General features: G+C 33.7%; 2 protein-coding genes across 9 annotated transcripts; one reads left to right on the forward strand and one right to left on the reverse strand.

The window, feature by feature from the left end:
* Window positions 1-230: 230 nt before the first annotated feature.
* LOC128155384 (E3 ubiquitin-protein ligase LRSAM1-like) lies at window positions 231-12,859 on the forward strand. Its single transcript, XM_052817075.1, has 24 exons — window positions 231-413; window positions 2,730-2,781; window positions 2,937-3,169; window positions 3,407-3,460; window positions 3,634-3,678; window positions 3,783-3,854; window positions 4,565-4,633; window positions 4,815-4,899; window positions 5,005-5,169; window positions 5,480-5,527; window positions 5,659-5,786; window positions 6,118-6,147; window positions 6,274-6,396; window positions 6,600-6,687; window positions 6,988-7,155; window positions 7,727-7,826; window positions 8,170-8,260; window positions 8,424-8,579; window positions 8,710-8,805; window positions 9,591-9,689; window positions 9,792-9,923; window positions 10,014-10,151; window positions 10,471-10,578; window positions 10,947-12,859. Exons 3-24 carry the CDS (start codon window positions 2,945-2,947, stop codon window positions 11,142-11,144), a joined length of 2,418 nt encoding a protein of 805 aa, XP_052673035.1. The 5' UTR covers window positions 231-413; window positions 2,730-2,781; window positions 2,937-2,944; the 3' UTR covers window positions 11,145-12,859.
* A 655-nt stretch (window positions 12,860-13,514) lies between these two features.
* On the reverse strand, window positions 13,515-23,397 carry LOC128156695 (kynurenine--oxoglutarate transaminase 3-like). 8 transcript variants are annotated; one of them, XM_052818933.1, is made up of 12 exons: window positions 23,300-23,394; window positions 21,838-21,956; window positions 19,761-19,822; window positions 19,617-19,668; window positions 19,223-19,321; window positions 18,830-19,066; window positions 18,414-18,536; window positions 17,643-17,763; window positions 16,350-16,516; window positions 15,666-15,929; window positions 15,483-15,569; window positions 13,515-14,381 (listed from the first exon to the last, which is right to left on the reverse strand). In XM_052818933.1, the coding sequence occupies exons 2-12, from the start codon at window positions 21,952-21,954 to the stop codon at window positions 14,316-14,318; spliced, it is 1,395 nt and encodes a 464-aa protein (XP_052674893.1). In that variant the 5' UTR covers window positions 21,955-21,956; window positions 23,300-23,394; the 3' UTR covers window positions 13,515-14,315. The 8 variants fall into 8 exon arrangements, with proteins under 8 accessions (XP_052674893.1, XP_052674894.1, XP_052674892.1 ...); XM_052818934.1 differs by having other exon boundaries at window positions 23,296-23,313; XM_052818932.1 differs by lacking the exon at window positions 23,300-23,394 and adding an exon at window positions 22,884-22,978.

Below are 23,397 nucleotides of genomic sequence, written 5' to 3' on the forward strand. Positions count from 1 at the left end.
ATATTGTTTAAACTAAACATTTCCAAGATTAAATTATCCCGCGAAAAAAAATTAGAAAGAGGGAGGGGGGGGTAGTATGACTATAGTATCATCGTTTGCGTTTGCAACAGTGGGACTTAATTCTTATATGGTAGCCTACAGAAAATTGAATTGAGATTTGTTGAATCAAGGCAAGTAAACCTAGAATTTTTTTATACTGACATTTGTAAACTTTGCTTTGGTGATGAATTCTATCCTATCAAACAGTAGTCAATATTCGCTGCTGATAAGATAAATATTGTATCACGTGATTCTTGTTGGCTGGTTCTCTTCTTTTAGGAGAAAGTAAGTCATGTTGTAAATATTGCAAAATGACCATTCATCCGTTTCGTTTTAAGATCAACGAGTTTATTGAAGTTTAAGACTATAACAAGGTATGTATCGACATATTGGCACAATTTATACACGTTTTTTATTATATAAAAGTTTTAATAAAACGCCCAACTTTATTGTTTGATAACACTTTATTTTGACATTTCTGTTGCATTTTATTTTCATTGTCTTATGTTGTATTCATGTTTATGTTGTTTTTAACTGTCATACTATTTGTATGAGTTTCGATGGTGCCTGCCATGTCACAACTTTCTAATTATATTTTAACCCAGCTTCCCAATCAATAATAAACACTGATAAACCTCACATTTTCTATGAGATACTGTGATTGATCTGTTGATATTTCAATGAAACTTTAACATAACTGAATTTGACTTAGGGAGTAAGATATATGTAAAAAAAAATTCTGATCTTTATTCCGTTGTTTTTCGAGTGACAGAAATATTGCCATAAAAGGTTTGGAAGAGTTAAAAAATCATGAGAATGGTTACTTTAAATGAATTTATAGTTGTTCCAAAGATATTTATGCAGCACATTTTGCCGATTTTTTAATAAAAATACACATACCTGTGAAAGAAGTGCAATTGAAATCGATGAAAGGGAAATTTTCCAAGATATCTTCATTGACACATTATCATTTTCACTCGGGAAAATACACAGGAACGAAAACAGATTTCTTACGGAGATTTATCAATTCAGAAGCCAGCGGAATACCTCCCACAATATTTAGATATTATCATCCGGGTGTGCCTCAATACAAAATCCCTGTAGACAATAAACCTTGTAGTTTAATGTATTTGGTACAGGTTCAGGGCTTGCCACCTGTCTGTCGATGTACTCACCATAATTAAGATTATTAAACCTGGTCTCCTACTAGGATCACTCCTGCAGACTCCTGGAAAAGACATACCATATTGTTTACCTTAAGTTACTCGAGGCATATTTAGCACTAGCACTGGCTTTCTTACTATGTTTATTTTGAAATATTTTAAATTGCAATTATTATATAACAAGGGTTGGGGGAGGGCTTGGAAATAATGTTTATTTAGAACAGTGTACTGGTAATTTGGTTATTGATTCTCTTTATATGTGTTATAATGATGTATTGATTTAAAGATAGTACATGATACACATAAATCAGCTAATCAACAATTTTTTATTAGGGAAATCAATACTTTCAGGTCATCCATGCAGACACAAATTATAAACACTAACTGATTATGTTAAAAATGCCTGGTAATGACTTCTTAATGTCAAGTCCTGTTTATGACCAAAAAAAAACCCAGCTAATAATGAGGAAGTCATGCAGATAAATTCAATCTGTGATCATACATGCATTATGTAATTATATTGATTGATATAAAAACCATGACAATACATATCTGCAATGTAGAAAACCATTTTTCTTATATGACCTAAAGATCTTGTTTTGTTTTGGTTTTTTTTACAACTTTTATTCATGAAATGTAATATTTTGCAAATATTACCCATTTTTGTTTGTTTTATGTGCCAAATTTGAATATTATGCCGGCCTGGAAATTGACATTATGCGATGTATGTAGACCGCATTAATCCTTGTAGCTTTATGTATTTGTTTTCTGGAATTGATATCATCTATCACTTAATTCATGGTTTGAAGATGACAAAATAAAGATTATAGCTTTTAAATTTTGCTTGTGGGAAAAAAATTTTGTGTTGATAAAATCAAGATGTTGCACGTTGCTTAAGGAAAAGACATGTATGCACTTTTCTGTTTGTTTTTCTGAAAGGGGTGGGGGGGGGGTAACAAAAGTGTGACTCAACCGTTGATACATTGTATGTTGATATGCAAGAACTGATTTAATACAATGATATGCAAAAACTGATAATAAGGTGCAGTGGCCAGTAGTCATTAACAAACCAAGTCATCTATTAAACCTTAATCCATACAGGGGCTTCCTGTTCTTACGAGAATATGTAATTATTCACAGATATACTGTCCTTTAACATAGTGCATAGGCATGTTGAACTGTTTATAACAACTCTTAGTATTCAGTCTGTATATCTCTACCCTAAAGCCACCTAGACTATTAATTATTCATATTTCATTTCCTATTTTATATAAGGTGTCAAATTTCATTCATTGATTAGCAAATCTTTGTAAATGAAAGTATCTTGATTTGATTGTGTTTGGTATTGAGACAAGTTGATTTAGAATCAGTCTCAGCAATTATCTTTCAAAACATGATAGAGGCTACCAATATGCAATGATATGTTCAAGATGAGAGGAGAGATATTTCAGTCAGTAGTATTTACTTATGTAAACTGGTTTGGATTTGTTGATGTGCATTCTCTCAGTATCTGAATTTTGATTACAGGAATTCTAACCTCACATAAAAGAACCTGATTGCTGATTCCTCAGATTGCAAGGTGAGACCATATAACTGATCACGGCCCGACATTCAGATTGTGAACTTCTCCACAATTTCTTCATTCTGATGTTCACTAACGAACTCATTCTGCTTATTTGTATTGAGTATTAACACTTTTTGTACAATAAAAAGAAACTAGGTCATTTTCGGCAGGTTTGTTGATGGGACAGAATGCAGGAAAACAAACCACCGGTAAACACCACAACCCCGGTCACTCCCGTAAGGTGAGCAAGGCCTCAGGGGATGGATCTGACTCTGACTCAGTAGACACCAGCTCCTCTAGCCAGAGTCCATCCACCCCATCAGGACTCAAACACGGCATGGCTTCTCTCTTCAGGAAGCAGAGCGATGCATGCAAGAAACGTATGGACCACCAGCTGTATTTGGTAAGTTACTAGACGACAGCTATCAAAATTACATTGGTGTTTATCTTAGTACAGTAAAACACAGTTACTATATGAATTACCTCAGTACTGTTTTAGGGTATCTTAGAATATGTTTGTAGGCTGTTTTATTGCATAAATGCGGAATAAATGGTGAATTTAAACTACTAGCTGTTGTATCTCTGTGTGTATATTAGACTTAAACAACAAGAAATGAATCTTTACATTGGTACTTTACAGGCACAAGAAAGTCCTGAACCAACAATAGATTTATCAAAGTGTGAACTGGAAGAGGTATGATTGATGATAGAATTTGATTACATGTAACAGGAATGAATGTGTTTTACATGAAAAAAAAATTAACAATTTTGTATTAATTGATTCTTTTTAACGAGCTATCGTAAATTCTTTGGTACTTATTTGTCATTTGTGCTGAATTAAAATGTTGGTCCTAATTTTATTTGTAGATACCACCCCTTGTATTTTCTCTCAGTAAAATTCTGAGCAAGGAGGTAAGACAGATAAATTTTAATTAAAATTACAAAAACCACAGCTATCATAAATTAGAGAATAAATTTTCCAAGAAATTGATGTTTAATATGCTTCTGTTTTGTAGGCTGTTTTTCTAGGAGATAACTGGCTTGGATCACTAAGTGGCGGAAAATGTATTGATATGAGGACTGTCAGGGTAAGAGTTACCTCCCTGTTCTAGCTGCCCCTATAAAAATTACAGGTGAAAGACTTCCTTTTGGGCATACAAATAAATTCAAGATAAACATCTTTTTTCTGATTTTGTTTTAAAATTTTCCCTAAAGGGTGTCAGATAACCTTCGTCAAGCAAGTTTATGTAAGATGTGCATTTATGCTAAGGTTTTTGCAAAAAGGTCATACTTTGCATTGAATACATTTTCGTCACTTTTAGATCAAATATCTACTGCACTTGTATTTATGCTAAGGTTTATGCAAAAAGGTCTTGGCATTGAATACATTTTTGTGACTTTTAGATCAAAGATCTACCTGTACTTGTACATAATTATGCATGTACCCAAGTACCAGGTTATAGATAATAGATATATATATATATACGTGTGTGCATCAAATCTTTTCCAAAGTCTACTTTGAGCATTACAGAGACAAAATATTTATCTTTAATTAATTGTGTTCCTCTCATGCCTTCGAGTTTGGGGTTAAGGCACTGAACTAAATAATATCTAAGATGACTGCTGTTATCCAAAATTCATAAGCCACAATGTCAAGTTTAGTGTACATTTTACTGACGCAGATAGTTCTGGAATGTAAATGGACACTAAACCCTGCTTTATATCTTTGTTATTGGCTTGGGCTTTTAGAAAAATAAATAATAAAAGCTACTGTTCACAATGATTTATCACCCTACAGGTTTTGGACCTCCACAACAATGAAATCAAAGTTTTACCTACAGATATTGGAAATATGACTTGTTTACAGGTACTGTAATGCAAATGTGTCTTGGATAACTTTGTTGTCTTATATAGTTATATATTTAGTTAAACTAAATTGTGTACCGGTATTACAATTGCAATTTAAAAATTATTTTTAAAACCAGGGAGTTATGTTTTTCATGAATGTTTTTATCAAAAAACACATACATGTACTCTTTCTTTTGCAGGTCCTGAATTTGGAAAGAAATAGAATATCAATTTTGCCAAACAGTATTGAAAATCTGAAGCACTTGCAAACATTGAATATGAAAGGTAATGATGTACATGTATTTTCTTATTGTTGACATGATTCTTGGCTCATTAATACTTACAGCTTACAGTAGTTCTTCACATTGTTAAACTGATTGATTGATACAGGAAATCGACTTAAACTTGTGAGTCCATCTCTTTGTGGCCTGAAGAGTTTACGGACACTGGACCTATCTGAGAATAAGATCACTTCCCTGCCTCCACAGCTGTGTAATGTTAGAACACTGGAGACTCTAGTCATTGATGTCCACAGGATCACTTACCCCTCTAATGGTGTGTACTCTGTAAACAATGACACAACCAATATATTAACTGATATTTTTTATACCATGTTCTGTAAAACATGCTTATAGCGAACACACTTATAATAAATTGATCCTTATAGTGAAGTGATTCACATTCTCCATGGGTTTTAAACATATTGTTAAGCTATCAGATATAACGTATTACGTTTTTAATGAAGCAAAATTTCTGTCCCTGGCAATTCATTATAAGCATGTTTTACTGTTCTAAACACTGATGATGATGTTATCCTCTTTAACTTAAATAAATTCATATGAAATTTGTTTTGTTTATTTTTTAGATATATGTAAACAGGGCACAGAGAAAATAATGATGTTTTTATGCTCTGGTAAGTGCTAAGATTCATGGCTTTGATGAAATTTTAATCATGAGAATGGGTTTTTTTATGCTTGGAGAATGATTCAATGTACATGTATTTTTGACATAGACCAGTAGTTCATTGTTTTGGTTTTTCTAAAGAGTGTAAAATGGAGTATGAACCACCCTCAAAGTTCCTGTTAGACATTCTGGAACCCCCCAATCTAATGCTGACCCCCAAGGAATCCTCCTTCTCGAAAGCCTATGAAATGGAAGAGAATGCCTTACAGGTATGACTCTATGTAGACTTTTAGTGTCAATGTACTTGATACATGGTTTCGTTTTAAAGCAGGCAGGATGGGCTATTTTTACCTATCAGATTTACCTAGAATATTTTGATATGTTAATTCTAGTCATAAGATTGTTATTAAAGAGAAAAATGAAATCTTTTCGCTTTAACAATTAATTTTACGTATGTATCAAGACAGAGCTCTTTTTGCCCAGGAGATTTAAATTCTGCCTTTTTTGCAATGATCTTTTTGTATGTAAATGTAAAATTTAAAAAAAAAGATTTTTGAATTGAGTTGATCATTCACTATCTGGTTTGTTTTTTTCTTTCAGAAAAACATTGATAGTTACAATTCAATAATGGTAAGTGAGCTTTATATAATAACTGATACACATAACAAAACATCATACTACCATAAGTCAAACTGAAAAGTTTATAGAGGCAATAAGAAATACCCATTTCTTAATTTCTATTTTCAAATGTTTTAGGACAAGAAGAGACAGGAGAGGATAGAGCTGGAGAGACTGTTGGAGCTGGAGATGTTGGAGCAGGCACAGCTGGCCAGTCAGGCTATAGAGGAGAAGCAGCGCTTCATAGAGGCCATGGCTCAGGTCAGCATTGTAGGCCATGGGCATTAAGTTAAGATGTTCAACATGGGCAGTCATGATTTATTATTTGTAGACAAGGGGCATTTAATTCCGAAAAATTCAGCACTTACAGTTGTGATTAGTTTGTGAGTGATCATACAGTTCAAAGTAATTCAACATGAAATACCATGGTTGTTTATTTTTGTGGTGGCATTTTATTTTATTAGGATCAAAATAAGATGGACAAGGAACTGGAGACTATTTTCCATGGAAAGGGGCAAGAGAGAAAGAAACTTGTAGAATACATGCATCAAGGTAAGCTATTATATTTTATGTTTGTTGTCTTATATCTCTGTATGCATACAAAATATTCCTAAATTGAAACTTTTTGATGATTTTAGATTAACAAATTATTATTTTGTATAGTAATATCTTACTTGCTGAATTTAGTCATATTATCCTTTTAACAGTATACAGTATTAAGAAATTGATGCAATATTATATTGATAATATATATTTTTGATGAGGAAAATAATCTGATGTACTGTGAAAAAAATAAAGCATGAACTCCAGGTCTAAATGATAAACATAACTGTTGTTATTAATCCTGTTCAGTTGAGATCGGTACAGATGTGTTAATTAAAAACATGCTGGAGATGCAAGAAAAGGCGAGGAAGACGGAGGAACTGTTGGAGTTAATGGAGCGTGAACGGATCGAGGAGGAGGAGCTGTTTGTGGTCCGCAACGAGGAGATGCAGAACTTACGCAAACAGGAAGTCCTGAGTACGTATTACTCACTATTGAAGTTCATTTGTATTTCACTGAATTAGGTTCTCCGACCCTCAGCCTCAATGTATTTTTTTCACCATAAAGATGTTATTTGTCCTTCAAATGTTAAAAATGAAATGAAATAAAAAGATTCTGAAATTTATTGATGGTATCCATGCATTTCACAAAGTTATATAAAAGGCAGATTTATTGTACGATAAAACCCCCCAATGACATATAATTTAGAGTTAATAGACATGGCGGAGGATCGGAGATCATTAAGAGTGCAAGCAGAAAGTACAGCATTAAATATAAAAAAACAAGATCTATAAAAGACCTATGAATATAAAATTTATTTTACCTATTATTTTACAACTGTAATATTTTACATTTGGCTGTGTATTTTGTTTAGTGATTTAGGTGGAATGTAATTTCCGCTTTTTTAATTAAGTTTTTTGTCAAGTCTCTTGCTAAAACACATCAGCATAAAGACCTACAGGTATCATTATGATACCTAGTAATTACTCTTACTATTTACTATTACAAAATACCAGATAAATCAAAGTTTGGGTTGAATCTATTATAGGAGCTATGGAGTCCATGCTACAAGAGTCGGACATGTTTGAGAGTCTCAGATCAAGTTATGTCAACAATAAGGACAACGTTCTCAGACAGGCCCTACATGAGTGAGTACAATTAGTCAAAGACTCGTGTTGATTGGTTGGAATATGTGCGGTGCATTCAGCAATATTATATACATGTACCTATTTACTTGCTATGAGGACAATAGCAAATTTATTGTCCCCCGACATAGGAACTATTTTATGAGGCGAAGCCGAGGGAATTAGTTGCTGTCGAAGAAGACAATAAAGTTGCAATCGTCCAAATAGGCAGATAGCACAGAAACTATTTCACAGTTAGATAGAATAGCATGTTTATTTGTTGTAATTTTTAATACATAGAAAATATTCACCGACTGAGGTTTAACAAAACTAGATGATGATTGTGACTGTTGAGTTGATTTTTCAGTGAGGAGGTGACGAGTCAGGGGCAGGTCCACAGCATTCTCCATAACAAGGACCTCGCCCTCACCAACATGATAGATGTCCTACAGAAACAGGTACTCTCAAGTTCTGTGCAATATTGGCTGGTGATTTATTCAACCTTGATTGTTATCAAACATCTCCAAGTTGGTTTTAAGGGAGATTGATATATATCTGCACCTTTGAAGTTATGTTTTCATCCTACCAGTTTTACATGGTATGCAAATCTTTGATTTTCAGGAAGAGTTCCAGAGAGATGCTTTTGAGGCCCTACAGCTTCAGAAGGATGCCAAAACCCAGAGAATTAGTCAGCAGATTAATATGATAGAGGAAGAACTCGCTGGTCTCACTCTAGTGGAGCTTCAGAGGAAAGAGGAACGGACCGACGATGAAATTGTAAGCATGGATTATTACTCTATTAAGAGGAATTCAATAAGGAAGGGTGTCTCTTAACCTTCAAAATACAAAATGTATTTTTTGGCACCAGGGAGATGAAATTTAGCATTTTACTTATGTTTTAAAACAGAATCGTCTGGCTGAGAAGAGAGTAGAACTATTGGGATTACTGTCTCAACTGATGAGTGAACAGGAGAGCCGAAGAGAAGAGCTCAGAAAGCGACTGGTAATCGTCTTAACTTAATGTCATCAGAGAAATCTCTGTATAATGTTGTGAGCCATTTTAAAACTTAACAGCTAAATTCATTACAAATAATGTGTATGGATTTAAACATGGACCTCATAGTTTAATTGCAAAGTGCAATAAGCACATTAGTTTATGCTTAAAACTCTAGATCCATTTTACTTCAAGATTCCATAAGGTTTTTTGATATGGTTAAATTCAGTCTGGGTATGTTGCACTATGTTCTTATCATTTTCCGAGTATAATCATTGACTATTTCACTAAATACTGAGTATACATGTGCTCAGTTTCCTGGATACATGGGTTTTTTGTGACCCTAATGGCTCTCATTGACAGTGGGCATATTTAAAAGGCCTTAGGGGTTAATTGAATATACCTACCGGTACTGTGTGAGGGCCAATCTGTTGGGGGAAAATTTCAGAAATCTGTAATTTGGTGAAAATACATGTAAGTGAATAACCCTGTATGCAGTATGTTTACTGTGTTGTTAAGTTACATTAAGTTATTGAGTATACATTGTGTTTGTTAGAAGTGTATTTCTAAGGTACACAGTGTATGGGTTGACTGTTGAGTTACTGAGTGTACTCATTGTATGTTTGACTGTGTGTTGTTAGGTTACATTAAGGTACTGAGTATACTCAGTGTTAGTGTATTTCTAAGGTTCACAGTTTATGGATTGACAGTTGAGTTACTGAGTGTACTCATTGTATGTTTGACTGTGTTTTGTTGAGTATACTCAGTGTACATGTATGTCTCTCTGTGTTAAGGCTGAGATGGAGCAACAGAAGGAGGATGGACAGACAGACTATTGGTTGGTTCAGTACCAGCGACTCATGGACCGCAAACCACAGGCTCTCATGGACCAGGTCTGTTGTTTATCTCAGCGGCAATTACCAATCTTGTTTATTAATATGGTAGATTTTTTTTTTTTAAACAAAGATTTGTTAATGTAATTTTGTTTTCTGTAGGAGCATCGCTTAGAGATCGCCGTGGTAACAGTGCTAGATGATTCTGGGGCTCAGGATTACCTCCCTGTGTTTGCTAGACATCGTATCACCATAGAAACCTTGCTGCAAATGACAGATGATGACCTTAAACAGGTTCAGTGATTAGCAGGTTTTTTGCATGTGTAACTTTAAAATCGTCGCTTGTTTCTATGGTATATAATTGTATACTTTGTAAATTTTCAGATGGGAGTTCATGAGCTTGGATTACGAAAATCCATTTTGAAAAATGTTGAAAATTTTAGGACATCAAAAAGAGCCTCAGTACAAAAAGAGGCAGAAGCAGGTCCAAGTCACGTCAATATGGACAAATTCAGAAATACGGTAACCAATTCGCTTTGATAAATCAATAATGATGCTGTGGTCTCCAATTATCTGGATTTTGACGTTGAGTTGATTCACAACATTAAATGTTCATATCATTGGCCATTCATTTACATATCCTTGAAAGTGTGACTTTAAAGAAATTTAAGAAAGTTAATCAATGCCCATAAATAAGAATTAAAACACAATACTTCTATTATATTTGTGTGGATCATAATTTTGATTGATAACAAATCAGTAATGTACTGGCATGTATGCATAGCATGGGCTGTAGATGTACCGTGTATATACATGCGTTCAACAATCCTCTCTGTTTCAGGAGGATGTGACCTTTGATCACCCAGCCCCTTCGGCTCCTCTAATGAGACAAGAGTCCATTCTAGCAAGGGGACTTAACTCAGAATGTGTGATATGTCTTGACAGACAGGTACAGTACTTCATATTTTGTTTTAAAAGCAAATGAATGTGTATGCACTTTAGAAACATTCACCAATGAACCATTGAGATAACCCTCTCTGCATTTTTCCATTCTTTCCCATCAACCATGGATAGATTGAAATTTAAAAGTGTAAATTATGTGAAAGATGTAGAAAGTCAAGTCTTGTTTGTATTGTGTATAAAAGTATTTGATATCCTGTATGCAGGATTCTTTTCATGATTCTGATGGGTGAAAAAAATAAGGCAGAACTCATATTATATTTCTTGAAAATTTACATGAAAATATTTTACAAAGCATGTCTGTGGAATAATTCTGCAAATTGTGTTGAATTTAGAATTTTGTATTTTATTTTATAGTCTGCTGTAATTTTCTTGTCCTGTGGCCATGTTTGCTGCTGTAACGAGTGCTCTGTTCCCCTCAAAGAGTGCCCCTTGTGTCGAGGAGCTATTGTACAGCGAATCAAACTCAGCACTGCCGTGGTTTCGGAACACCCCCTTTTGGCAGCCCTCCCTTCAGAGCCCACTGAACACCCACCTCCAGCACCGCTAGTGTAGTGGTCAGCTGTGGCTGTTGAGTTAGTGATACATTACAGGTGTGACAAGTATGATCAGTCGGTGTTAATTACAGGTGTGATAATTGTGACGAGTCAGTGTTGATGACATTTGTGACAAGTGTGATAGTCCCCGCATTGAGACGTGACTCTGATACACAGTAAATCTAATCAATTCATGGTTCTGTGTGTCCCTTTTTACAGTAATGCTTTAGTAATTGGTGTTTGATGTATTTATGTTAAACATGTTTGATTATATCAGTTGTGTATCCCCCATCTTTATTACATATATGTGCATATACCGGTACTGGAATGATACCAGTTATTATATAGCTAATAACTCTTCATTAAACTTTGTTTATAGTTATGGAAAATGTGTAGCTGCAAAATCAAAGCAAACACTCTTCCTTATTTGTGATTAAGATTATCGTCTGAAACAAGTGTTATGACCAATGAACACTGTCAAAACAGTGTATCTTAATAAAATTAACTAACTGTGCTTTTGTTGGCTGTGAACTGAATTATTTACATACTTGTTTTACTCAAAGCAGTTATGTTCTGGGCTGTTGTTCATATTTGTTGTTTTCTCTTGTTTCATTCTGTGCAATGCTATTACCCATTGTTATTGTTGTAATGCAATTTTGGATTAATTATCATACAATGAACTTGTACTTGAATAAATGTGTACAATGTATGCATTCAGTGTACATGTAATAATGAGACAATTACTATTTCGTTCCATTTATCTCTTCATGTACATTTAACCGGTATGTACTTTGGCATTTTTTATATATTGTACCCTTATAAATGGTGATATTATTTTCTATTTTGTGAACTGAACAAGAGACTTGATTGATCTGACAAGGTCTTTACCGTTAGATTGTTACCAATACACCCAACTCTCTTGCTTTGCGGGTAGGAGAGATTTGCTCAATCAAAGACAGTTTTTGTGCTCAATGAAATGAAGAATTCGAGTGCCTACACAGGCAGCTAATAAATGCAGGAACACAAAAGAAATTAGCATGAACATCTTGTATGTATAACTTCAAGTTAATTTTGGCAATTTTTCACTAGACATATTGAAGATGTGTACTGTAAAAGAATCACTCTTTTGTGTAGGCTTATGATTATTTATATCATGTTCCAAGGTATTGGAACAATAAATTTAGAACTTTTAAAATTAATTCATTATCAGGCTAAATCAATACAAAGTCCAGCTAAAACAACTCTTTTTTCTAAGAACTGAAGAAATTGTAGTAGCATATATATATTGTTTAAACTTTGTCTTGAACATTAACTTCTGTTTTGTGTTATGCCCAGTTTTCACCTGATGTCTCTTTTTAACTTTATCTAAATTCAACATTGTCCTGGCCTTATTATCAGGTAGATTTAACCTATAAGAGAAGTGAGGGGGGCTGTAAGATATGAAGCACTTTGCATCATTGCTTGCCAATCGAAGTTCAAAGAGAAAAAGAAACTTTCTAATTTTTTACCAATTGATTTTATCATATTGAATGCTCTACCTTGCATCATATGTAATCATTTTAGATGTGTGCTGTTAAACTTCATGCATGTTTATATATTGACTAACAAGAAACCTGTGTTGAAGACCTCAATATTGCACACTATTATGCATTATTAGTTCATATAGTCAGATATAATTATTTATAGCATGAATAAATCAATTATGATAAATTGTGTAATAAAATAAAAATACTAGTCATGAGTTGTGATGTTTGCAATGACATTTGTTTTTAAGTATTGCTGCTTTCTTTCCTAAATGAGATATACATTTTCATAAGTACACTTGTACTTAAAAAAAGAAGTTCATACCATATATCGGGGGTTTTTTTTTTTTTTGAGTCAAAGAAAATATACAGCATCTTTAATTTGCATTAGTCATTTTTGCGATTTTAAAAGTTTCTTATAGAAAATAATACAGGATATAATTTCTGCATATTCAATGTGATTTGAAAGAGATTGTGAAAAAAGCAAAAATTAGATCATCACGAAAATTACCAGATATACAGTATGCATTGATTATCCTCGACATTAAATAGCCATTATTTGGTTCTCAAGAAGGAAATTTGCAAGCCCTTTATTCAAGTTTGAATTTTGGCTCAGTGATTCTGCATTCAATAAAATAGAGACAGACAAAAGTTGATCAGGAAACCTTAGATGAGCCTCTAATTCAGTTGAACAAATACACAAAAACAATTTGAAACGCACATTTAAGTTGAATGAATGATGTATTTGGTTGATTCAAAAGTAGAGTATTGATTAAAAACATTTACTGGGATAATAAAAATTTTATTCTGTTAGAACAGTTTTTCATCACAACAATCTTAAAATATCAATTAACAACAACACTGTAAAGATGACAATATAATTTATACAGCAAGGTATAAAGCATTACAGTCAGTTACTTCCCTTTCTATAGTAATACACAGCTAATATGTAATATATTCTATAACAAGATATCTGTGAGCCAATGCTCACTAGTAATACTAGTAATGCCCCTTTAAACAGGAAGCTGATGTCCAATTGGTACAAAAAAATATCTTACAATATGGCATGTCTAAAAAAATAGTGTGATAAAATTTCAACCATCTGCCATATATAGTTGCTGAAAAAAACATGAAAGAAATTTTTGTTACAGACAGACAGAACGACAGACAGAAGGATGGACAGACAGACACACAAGGGTAAAACGGTATACCCTAGTCTCCTTCTGAGCAGGGGTATAAAAATGTACTGGTATGTCAACACATATGTCAACACAGTCTTGAGATCTAACAATGATTCTGCAACAGCAGACAACAAATACATGTACAGGTAAAATACAGATAAAGTTTCTTGTTGACTAGGAGGAGGCAAGGTTTCATTCCATAGGAGTGCACCTACACTGTTCTATCAACTACTTAACAAGAAATTTGATGAGTTATACAGCCCAGTAAATTTCACAGACAAGTTTATCCGTAATCACACAAAGTTGCCATATTCATGTAGATCGGAAGAGAGATGACGGTGTATGGAAATTCATTTTGTTGTAATGCATGGAAACAAGGCTTGAAAGATTCGCAGAATGGAAGACTGTGCCATATGTCCACAACACACATATCACATGACATGGCCACCTCCCAGTTGGCACACTGTTGTGTTTCAATTGGTGCGATTATTTTTTCACTGAACCAAACCATTTCTTGAGAATATCACCAGCTGCCTCTATGGTTTCATCTTTCTACAAAAATAGGTAGAAAGCTAGTCATTGCATAAGCAAAAACATTCTGTTAACACGATTGTAATGTTTCTAACACTTCAAGGTTAATGTAAGAATACTTAAAATTGAAAAATTAAGGTGGAATAACACATCATCACAAAATGGCTGACCGCTGATCAAAACAACATTTCATTTTATTAAAAGGATTTTATGGACTGAAACATGTAACGTACTCCATAGCCGAGTGGATAAGGTGACGGACTTGTGATCCGTACATCCCGAGTTAGAATCCCACAGGGGCTTTTATTGTTACTTATTGGAATAATTATTTTAGATATTCATTTTTTATTCCCAAACTGCAAATTTTTCGCTTAATATTTGACATTTGTATAGTTTATTTATCATTATATCTTTCATTATCAAAAAATTCCTGTTAATTTCAGTGACTTTTTCCAGGTGTGTTATTCCACCTTAAATCATATGGGACATTAATATGAAATTTTGAAATGGTGTGAATGAGTATACATTTTGCCTTATTTTGAATTTAAAATGTATTTACTTTTGACAATCCTAATTTTTCAAAAATTCATTCTTTAATATCTACTGTAAATGATAACATGTGGGATATCCTGTAAAATTTTGCTATATGCAAAGTGGGGTTTGTGCATCAGCATGTAATTTTAATAAAAGAATACAGGTACCGACATTCCTCAAGAAAATTCTCACGATAAGAAAACTAGTAGTTCTTCACAATAAGGAACAAATTATCTTAATGGGAGATTCAGACAGAGTTTTATGACCAAGTTTGGGACTGTGCCAAAGGTAAAATGTGAACTAAATGGCTCTTCTATCATCGTAACATGCATGTACTTATTGTTCTTAATACACACTTTTACCCACTTTACATGAATATTTTATAGAAAAGCGTACTAAACATAAATAATGAACTGCTTTGTTTTGTTGATTCAAACGAATAAAACAAATGCATTCAAGGCATCAAAAATTTACACCACCAGCTGACTGGAGTTTTGATTTTTCTCAAAAACCTATAACTGTTAATGTTATACATATATGATTCAACAAAGAAAGCAATTTGTAGTTCAAACAAAGTAAGTCACTTACTTTGATGAAACAAAACCTGACGTAATTCTCCCCCAGATGTTTATGTTCTTGATGATAAAAGGCAGAAGGAGGAATGGCGGCAAGTTTCTGAAAATAAAACATATAAAGGCACGTAAGATGTCTAGCACAGATTTCTGAGGCCTAGATTTCTTCTTTATTTACATTTTAGAGTACCACACCTACCAGTTTTGTTGTCATCCACCTCACAAACTTGAAGTCCCGCGGATCGTCTGTCCCATCGTCAGGGAGATCGGTTTTGAGGTTGCCGGTGTTGACCATCATGAAGTAGCCGCCCTCCGGCACGACGGGAGACAGGCCCACCTCCTGGCAGATCTTGGCAAGCTTGTCTCTCTTGGGTTGAAGCTCTTTGGCCAGAGAGAAGAAATAGCACTTGTCGGGCTGGTCCATCTGGTCAATTTCAAATTCTAATGCTCCCGCGACAGCTTCCTGAAAAACAGACCGTACAATTTAGTACTGTGTTGCACTGTGAAAATGGTACCCTTGACTGTAGGATCTGAAGTGTTAGCTTTTTGTAAACCTGTACCGTAAACTGCAGTATTAGCTTCCACTAACAAAGAATATCCCGTGTAGTACATGTACCTCATGCCTACAGGGATGTGATTGGCATGGGAAGAAAAGGGGAAAATCAAATCAGTGGGGGTCTGCAATGATCTGGAAAATGACCATTTTGACTTTCAAACTGCTAAAATCCACATTCTCACAGAAAAAATAACATTTCTAACATCAGCAACAATATTTCTAATTTAAAAATACATGTCAGGTCTTGTGTGATAAAAAAAACCATTGAAACACTGTAATCCAAGCATCATGCATGGATATTTTCCAGTAAAAACACTTATTTCTCACCTGCACAGGTGTGGGACAGTTGTAAGTACAGTTCTGGTGAAGGACCTGCATCGGGGCAATCAGATGTTCTGGGCCGATACCCCAACCCAGCTTCCAGCCCGTGGCACTCAGAGTCTTCCCGGCACTGCCCATGGTCACTGTTCGCTCAAACATACCCGGCAGAGAGGCTGGGTAAGGAAACGACGGAGAGTTATAGAGTAATCAAAACAAAACTGACATATAACACCTGTAGATCAGGTACTACATGTTCTGTATATAAGAAAGTACATGTACTGTATATAAGGTACTACATGTATATGTACCATACATCAACATTTATACTATCCAGGTACTTGTATTACAGTATACCAATGATGCAACACTATCCAGTCTTCTTTATGTTCTCAGTAAAGTTTAACTTCTTGGTTCAAAACTACATATACATTTTAACATGTAAAACTTACATTAAAGGCATTCAATCTATTTTAAAAGAATACAATATAATTTCATATATTGTACATCACTTTGACTAGATGTATTTCCAATGAGAAGTTTCCCATAATTCTACAACAGATTTCAAAATATACAGTATCAGGAGCATTTTTGTCTCACCAGTAATACTGTATACAGGGAAATATTCACCCCCATTTTAAATTTGACCCTTTCACCCTTGTTGAAAGCAGCTGAATTTAAAACTGGGCGAATTCTAATGTAACAAATACCATCTAATTAAAAATAGATCTTTGATCTTATTTTAATTAGATTGTCTTAAATGGATATCTCTTTTAACACAACTGAACCTGGACAAATTCAAAACTGGGCAAAACCGCTTGCAAGTTTAATTGGGTGAAAAAAAAACACAGATGAAAAGGCCCTGCATACAGTAATAGTAAACAACAGATATTTCATCGTAGATATTTTTTAATCCTTTTTCATCAAACCTCTCCTCAAAAGTATTGCATTCATACTACCAATGTTTCATTAATTATTACAGTTTTTACTCAGACATCTTTATATGTTTGTTAAATCAGACACCTCATCTCAGGGGTTATGTATGGTTGTTTTACCTATCTTTATATGTTTGTTATTGTCAGACACCTAATCTGAGGTACATGTATGGTTAACTTACCCATCTTTATATGTTTGTTATTGTCAGACACCTAATCTGAGGTACATGTATGGTTAACTTACCCATCTTTATATGTTTGTTATTGTCAGACACCTAATCTGAGGTACATGTATGGTTAACTTACCCATCTTTATATGTTTGTTATTGTCAGACACCTAATCTGAGGTACAGTATGGCTGTCTTACCTATCTTTATGTGTTTGTTATCGTCATACACCATCCACTCGTATACCTCATCAGACAGACATATCGTGTCATACTTTTTACACAAGTCTGCCATCATCTGGAGCTCATCTCGAGAGAAAACCTAATTAAGTAAAGTGTGTATAAAAAGTTATACATGTACTGTAACTGAGCTAATTTCATCTTGTCTAAAGATACACAATTATCCCAAAAATATACATTCTTCAAAATATACCGGTACACAATCTAATTACATGTATCTAAAAAACTAGAAACTATAGGAATATTCCTTAATCAAAATACAATATTGCATATAAATTTAAATTCTGGGGTAAACCGTAACAAATTATAAAGGACAATATAGCTAAAGAATGCCATAAAAGAACTCTGGCAACTTTACAATAGGGCACACGGTAACTAGAGATTTTCACATTATTCCCTAGATATCAAAGCTATCAATAGTCATAAGGTAAACATCTCTTCTTTGACTTTTTAGCTAAAGATTGTGAATTCCGAGTGAATTATACTGTAGATTCCTTAATTTACGCAAGAACTTAATTCTGCGATTCAGACCTTTTCCAATAAATCATAGTTTCATGAAGTTTACAATGTCCAAAAAATAAAAGTGAGATTTTAAAAATCGCGAGATATGATTCCCGCGATTTCATGCGGATATTAATTCCTCGCGTTTAAATAGGATTGTACAGTAGTCATACACTGTCGGAAGACATACTAGTATTCCTAGACTGTCGGAAGACATACTAGTATTCCTACCTTTCCCAGGGGGTTGTTGGGATTGTTGACAATAAGAGCCTTAGTGTTCTGATTAAATTTACTCTCCAGCTCTTTTGGGTCCAAAATCCAGTCTTTGCTTGAAGTTACACCCTCTGTTTTCGTCTGAAAGATTAATATTTGAGTCTTGCCATACAAGAGTACATTAATATTAATTCTGTGGATTTTCAACGACTGTAATTGTATGATCATTTTATTTACATGTACTTGTATAGGATTTCAAATATGTACTCATTGTACTGGGTATTAAATTCAATAAGAAATTTTACACATCATACAAAAGAATAGTTTAATTATCAGTAAATGTTTAAGCACTGAGTAAATTTTAATGAAAATTTTGTCAACAAGTCCGGAAAATACTTTTAAAATTGAATTAAATTATCAATATGCATATTTACAGGTCTAAGGGGGCAGTAATGAGCTATTCCTCCAGCAACTTTCACCATCGGTTCATAGCAGTCAAAGAATGGTTCGATGATCACCACCTCGTCCCCGGGGTTTATCAGTCCCTGTACGGCACAGAACAAAACACCGTACGCCCCCACGGACACCGTCACATTCTTATTGGGGTCCAGCTGCTGCCCAATCAGAGGCGAGTATAACCTAGAGAGAGCTGATACAAGTCGGGGATGACCCTGCAAAAACAATGTCACATAATTATGGGGGTTCTGCGTGTCATTACATGTACTAGTTTTGCAATGGCAATTCGGATTGGTCTTATAGTAAGGTGGGGTGGGATTCAAAAACAATTTGAAGTGTCTTAAGACTTAAAATGGTGTGTCTATATTTACAGAACTGCGGGTGTACTGATGCATGAGGTGGTTGTCACTGGCAACAGCTGCCATCATTTCATCTATCACATGTTGTGGAGGCTTAAAATCAGGAAATCCCTACAAACACGAAAACAATTTCTAAATAAATGTAATTAACCCCAAACTGTCTAATAAACTGTAATTAATGTAGAATCTTTTAATATCTCTCATCAAATTATCTCTGGTCAAGATAATAACATTAAGGTAAACAAATCTACCTATGAGTTTTTCTAATTAAAAATCTGAATACCAGTATATGCTGGTACACAAGTGGGACAGAAAAACAAGTACAAATAAAAACAAGAACTGATTCCCAACTTGATCTGAACTGTATACGTTGCTCTCTGTACTTCATACATCACCCAGTCATTACCTGGCCAAGATTTAGAGCTTTATTCTCAACTGCTAACTTTCCAAATTCCACCCTGTCATTAAAAACAAACAATTTTCAATATCCATAAATCATGAGTTCTCTTTAAAAAAAAAAAAAGCAGAGTTTAACATTAACTTTACTGACCATATGTTTTTCTCTGTGCCCTTGATCCGATTGGCACCACTAAGTTTGGAAGACATGGTTCTCTAGAAGAAAAAAATCTAGTTACAAATAAGTTATAATTCATTCAATTTAGTGGTGTTTTTAAAGTTAACACCATACATTGTTTCACACTAATCTTCAAGACTTGATTATACCAAGAGCCCCCAAAGGCTTCTGTATGTACTACTTAATTGATAGTCTAAGACATCTCTTTACTGATTAAAAATTCAACAAAAAAGGTAATTCTTTTAGAATCCTCCATAATGGAGAGAATGATTAAGTTTACTGTTCTATAAAGATTTCAATGAAACAAATGTGTTTGAAAATACACATGTACACTGAACCTAAGTTCTAGATGTTCACCCAATATTATGGTTTCACTGTAAGAAATCAAACATTCATTTGTTTTGCCATTGGGTTAACTGATTTAGAACTACTAAAGTTTCAAGTACCGGTAAATTAGAAAAATGTATTGAACTTGGCCTATGGATATGACCTTGACCTTTGCTGGATATTCTAAACATATCTTGTGCCGTTACACTGCTTATTTTGTGTGTTTATCCGTTTTTGTCCATGTTGTGAAATTTGTGTATGTTCTGTTTGTATCCCTGTGTAGAGATTTGTGAAACTCAGTGTCTCATGCGGTTTGTGAGGAAAACACAGTAGAAACATCAGTCAATCTTTTTCATGTTTTAGACCACAATGGAGTAAGTTAATTAACTTTAAAAAGTTTAATAACAATGAAAATTCATAATTGTATATTCTGATTATTCTAAGCCTATAAAGGACTATGTGCGGTATGGTCAAATATCTGCCCCCGATTTCAACCAATTTTTAAATAGTATCGTATAAAAATAAAATCTTCACAAATCATTGTATAGAGGATGCCTATAACTTCAATATTGATTTTAGTCATCATTGCCCATTCGCTGTTTATCTATGACGTCACCTAAATGGCCCAATTCCCGCAAATTTGCAAACAAATGAAAATATTCTCATTTTTGCTCTATATTTTGCATTCGGAAGTATAGAGCGCAGGTCTGCTCAAGTGCGATTTTAACGTATGTTTTTCTTTAGATAGTTATACACGTTATACTAAAAAATGGTACTTGAGCAAGCCTGCGCTCGATGTTTCCCAGTCGAAAAACCATCGGAAAACACCCATATTTTGCTGCAAAATACCAATTTATCAAAATAATGCAATCTTCATGACGTCATTCCTACATTATGACGTCACTGTGGTGATAACCTTTTACACCTTTACTTCCAATATGATTTTAACTATCTTTCACTTTAATTGTAAAGCTCTTTCTAAAACTTTGATTTTAGGGGGGAAAAAATGCATAAAACCGCACATAGTCCTTTTGACTATTTTTATTATCTTTAAAAGAAAACATTTGATGTCATTGTCATATGTGCTTATGTTCGTCTTTGTTTTGTTTTGGTTATTACACTGTCTATCATCTAAAAAAAACTATTAAAAAGATGGTAGAAGTGTTACATATCTAATTTGGTTGAATTTCCTACAGAGTTTTCAGCCAATGGTAATGATGATACACTTATAAAAGAGAAAATTTATGTTAAAATAAACTATCCTTTCAATTGCTCATTATTTAAAACAATGCCAAGGACAAAATAAAAAGCAGATTTAAAGTGAGAATAGTTGGTTGTTTGAACAATCATGACACCAACATCCCAAAATTCCTTTCCTCAATGATTTTTTTGCACATTTTAAGTGTTTTTCTTTAAAAACTATTATCAAAGACTAATATCCAACATTTTGTCACAGATAATTAGTTTCAACTGGTATAGTCTTATTTCATTTTGGTTTAGATGAGAAGCTATATCAGTTATAAAATCATCAAATTGTTCTATTTATCAGGGTGAACATTGAGAAGTTTGTTAAGTGTATGGATTACTTTAGCATAAACCAATGTACATGTAAGTTAGTATAATGTGATGAAATCTGAGCAAACAGGCAAAATAAGTTGTAATATCAACCACAAAGAATAATGTCAAACAAACAATTTTTCAAAAAGCACACATAGAAACAACTCACAACACTATCAGATATCAGGGAATTACTGGCCGACTTTGAAAAGCAGGGTTTATTTGCCCAGGATAATGCACTGATACCAACTTTTCTGGCTCTCGGTATCAAGGGAGCAATCCTCATAACTTAAAATATAAACAGAAGGAAACTTAGTTGAAGAAAACCTCTCTTTCTTAAGGTAAAAGAAAAACTTATAATTGTCTTTAAACCAGTGTTGCCAATGGCTCATGCAACTACATACTCTAAGAAAGTAATTTAACTCCGAGATCAAAATTCATTGTTTGAATGCTGTACAGTAATACTTGCTTAAGACAAACACAGATATATCAAAATACTGCATATAGTGAAGTTCTGCAATTCTGTGGAGTATGCTACAAAACTCTTAACAAATATTTGTAAAATTTTACATTTAAGAACTTGATCATAACTAATTAAGGGATACAGCGAAATAATTTTGAGCCCTGGAGATGTGAAAAGTTATGAAATATACATATTTTATAACAAATTGATTCAAATTATTAAAATCTAACAATACAAAATTATTTATTTTCATAAATATTTCTCAATTCAAAATCTGTCTTTTCCATCTTTCCTAAAATATTTACTATAAATTTATTCAATTACTAAATTAATACAAATATCCCCATATCAACCCCTTCACGGTAACTGCAGTACTGCTCTTTTGCGGGGCAAAATGACATGGTTTGGTGAAATATGACGTAACGTCAATTGTTTTATTTACGTCATTTAATTATCTACCTACTGAAATTTCGGCAAAGTATATCATTTTGCCCTGCAAGAGAGCAGTACCGCAGTTATTGTGAAGGGGTCTATTTCTTACAGAAACTTATTGTAATTCACAAAGCCCCCCCCCCCCCCCCCCCACCTGCACCTCCCGATTCAGCATGATTTATAGTTTCTCCAAGGCACTGAAATACAAGGTAGCAATATCAAATACAGAATCTTTCTGCTTACGCATCCATGCCACATGCACTTTTTCATTGTGCATAGACTGAGATGAATATTTCATTCAAAGATACCTAAATATATACCTTGATTAGTTTAGTTGTACTGAAAACACTTTTCCAACTTTTACTTCTAGTTTTATTTTCACTTCACATGACCTATTTTACCTTTTATACAAAAGAGTACACTAGTATTCGGTAAAACGGGTACCAAAACAAAGTGTAAACCACCGTTTTACACACGAAAGAGATTTTGATTTAAAACAAGCAAGGCAGGAAAATGACAACCATAGAAAACTAAACGAGTGTCTGCCTTTCAAAACAAAGCGATAGTTGGTGCAGTGCATTATTCAGTCAATGACGATATGCATATAACGTTATGCGCACTCTGCCCCATCATAAAACTTTTTTTCACATTTAAATAGAATATAACAGTCACATCTTGATGTCACACTTCATTAATATCAAATTAAAGATCAATAATTAATGCAGTGTATACCTACAAGCTAATGCTAGTTGGATGTCCTTATTCGAAACGTACCAACTTACATTCTTTATATATAATATATCCGTTCAACTAAGTTTTATTCAGAACGTTCCA

This window comes from Crassostrea angulata, chromosome 7 (genome assembly GCF_025612915.1).
Source record: "Crassostrea angulata isolate pt1a10 chromosome 7, ASM2561291v2, whole genome shotgun sequence".
Lineage (NCBI taxonomy): Eukaryota > Metazoa > Mollusca > Bivalvia > Ostreida > Ostreidae > Magallana > Magallana angulata.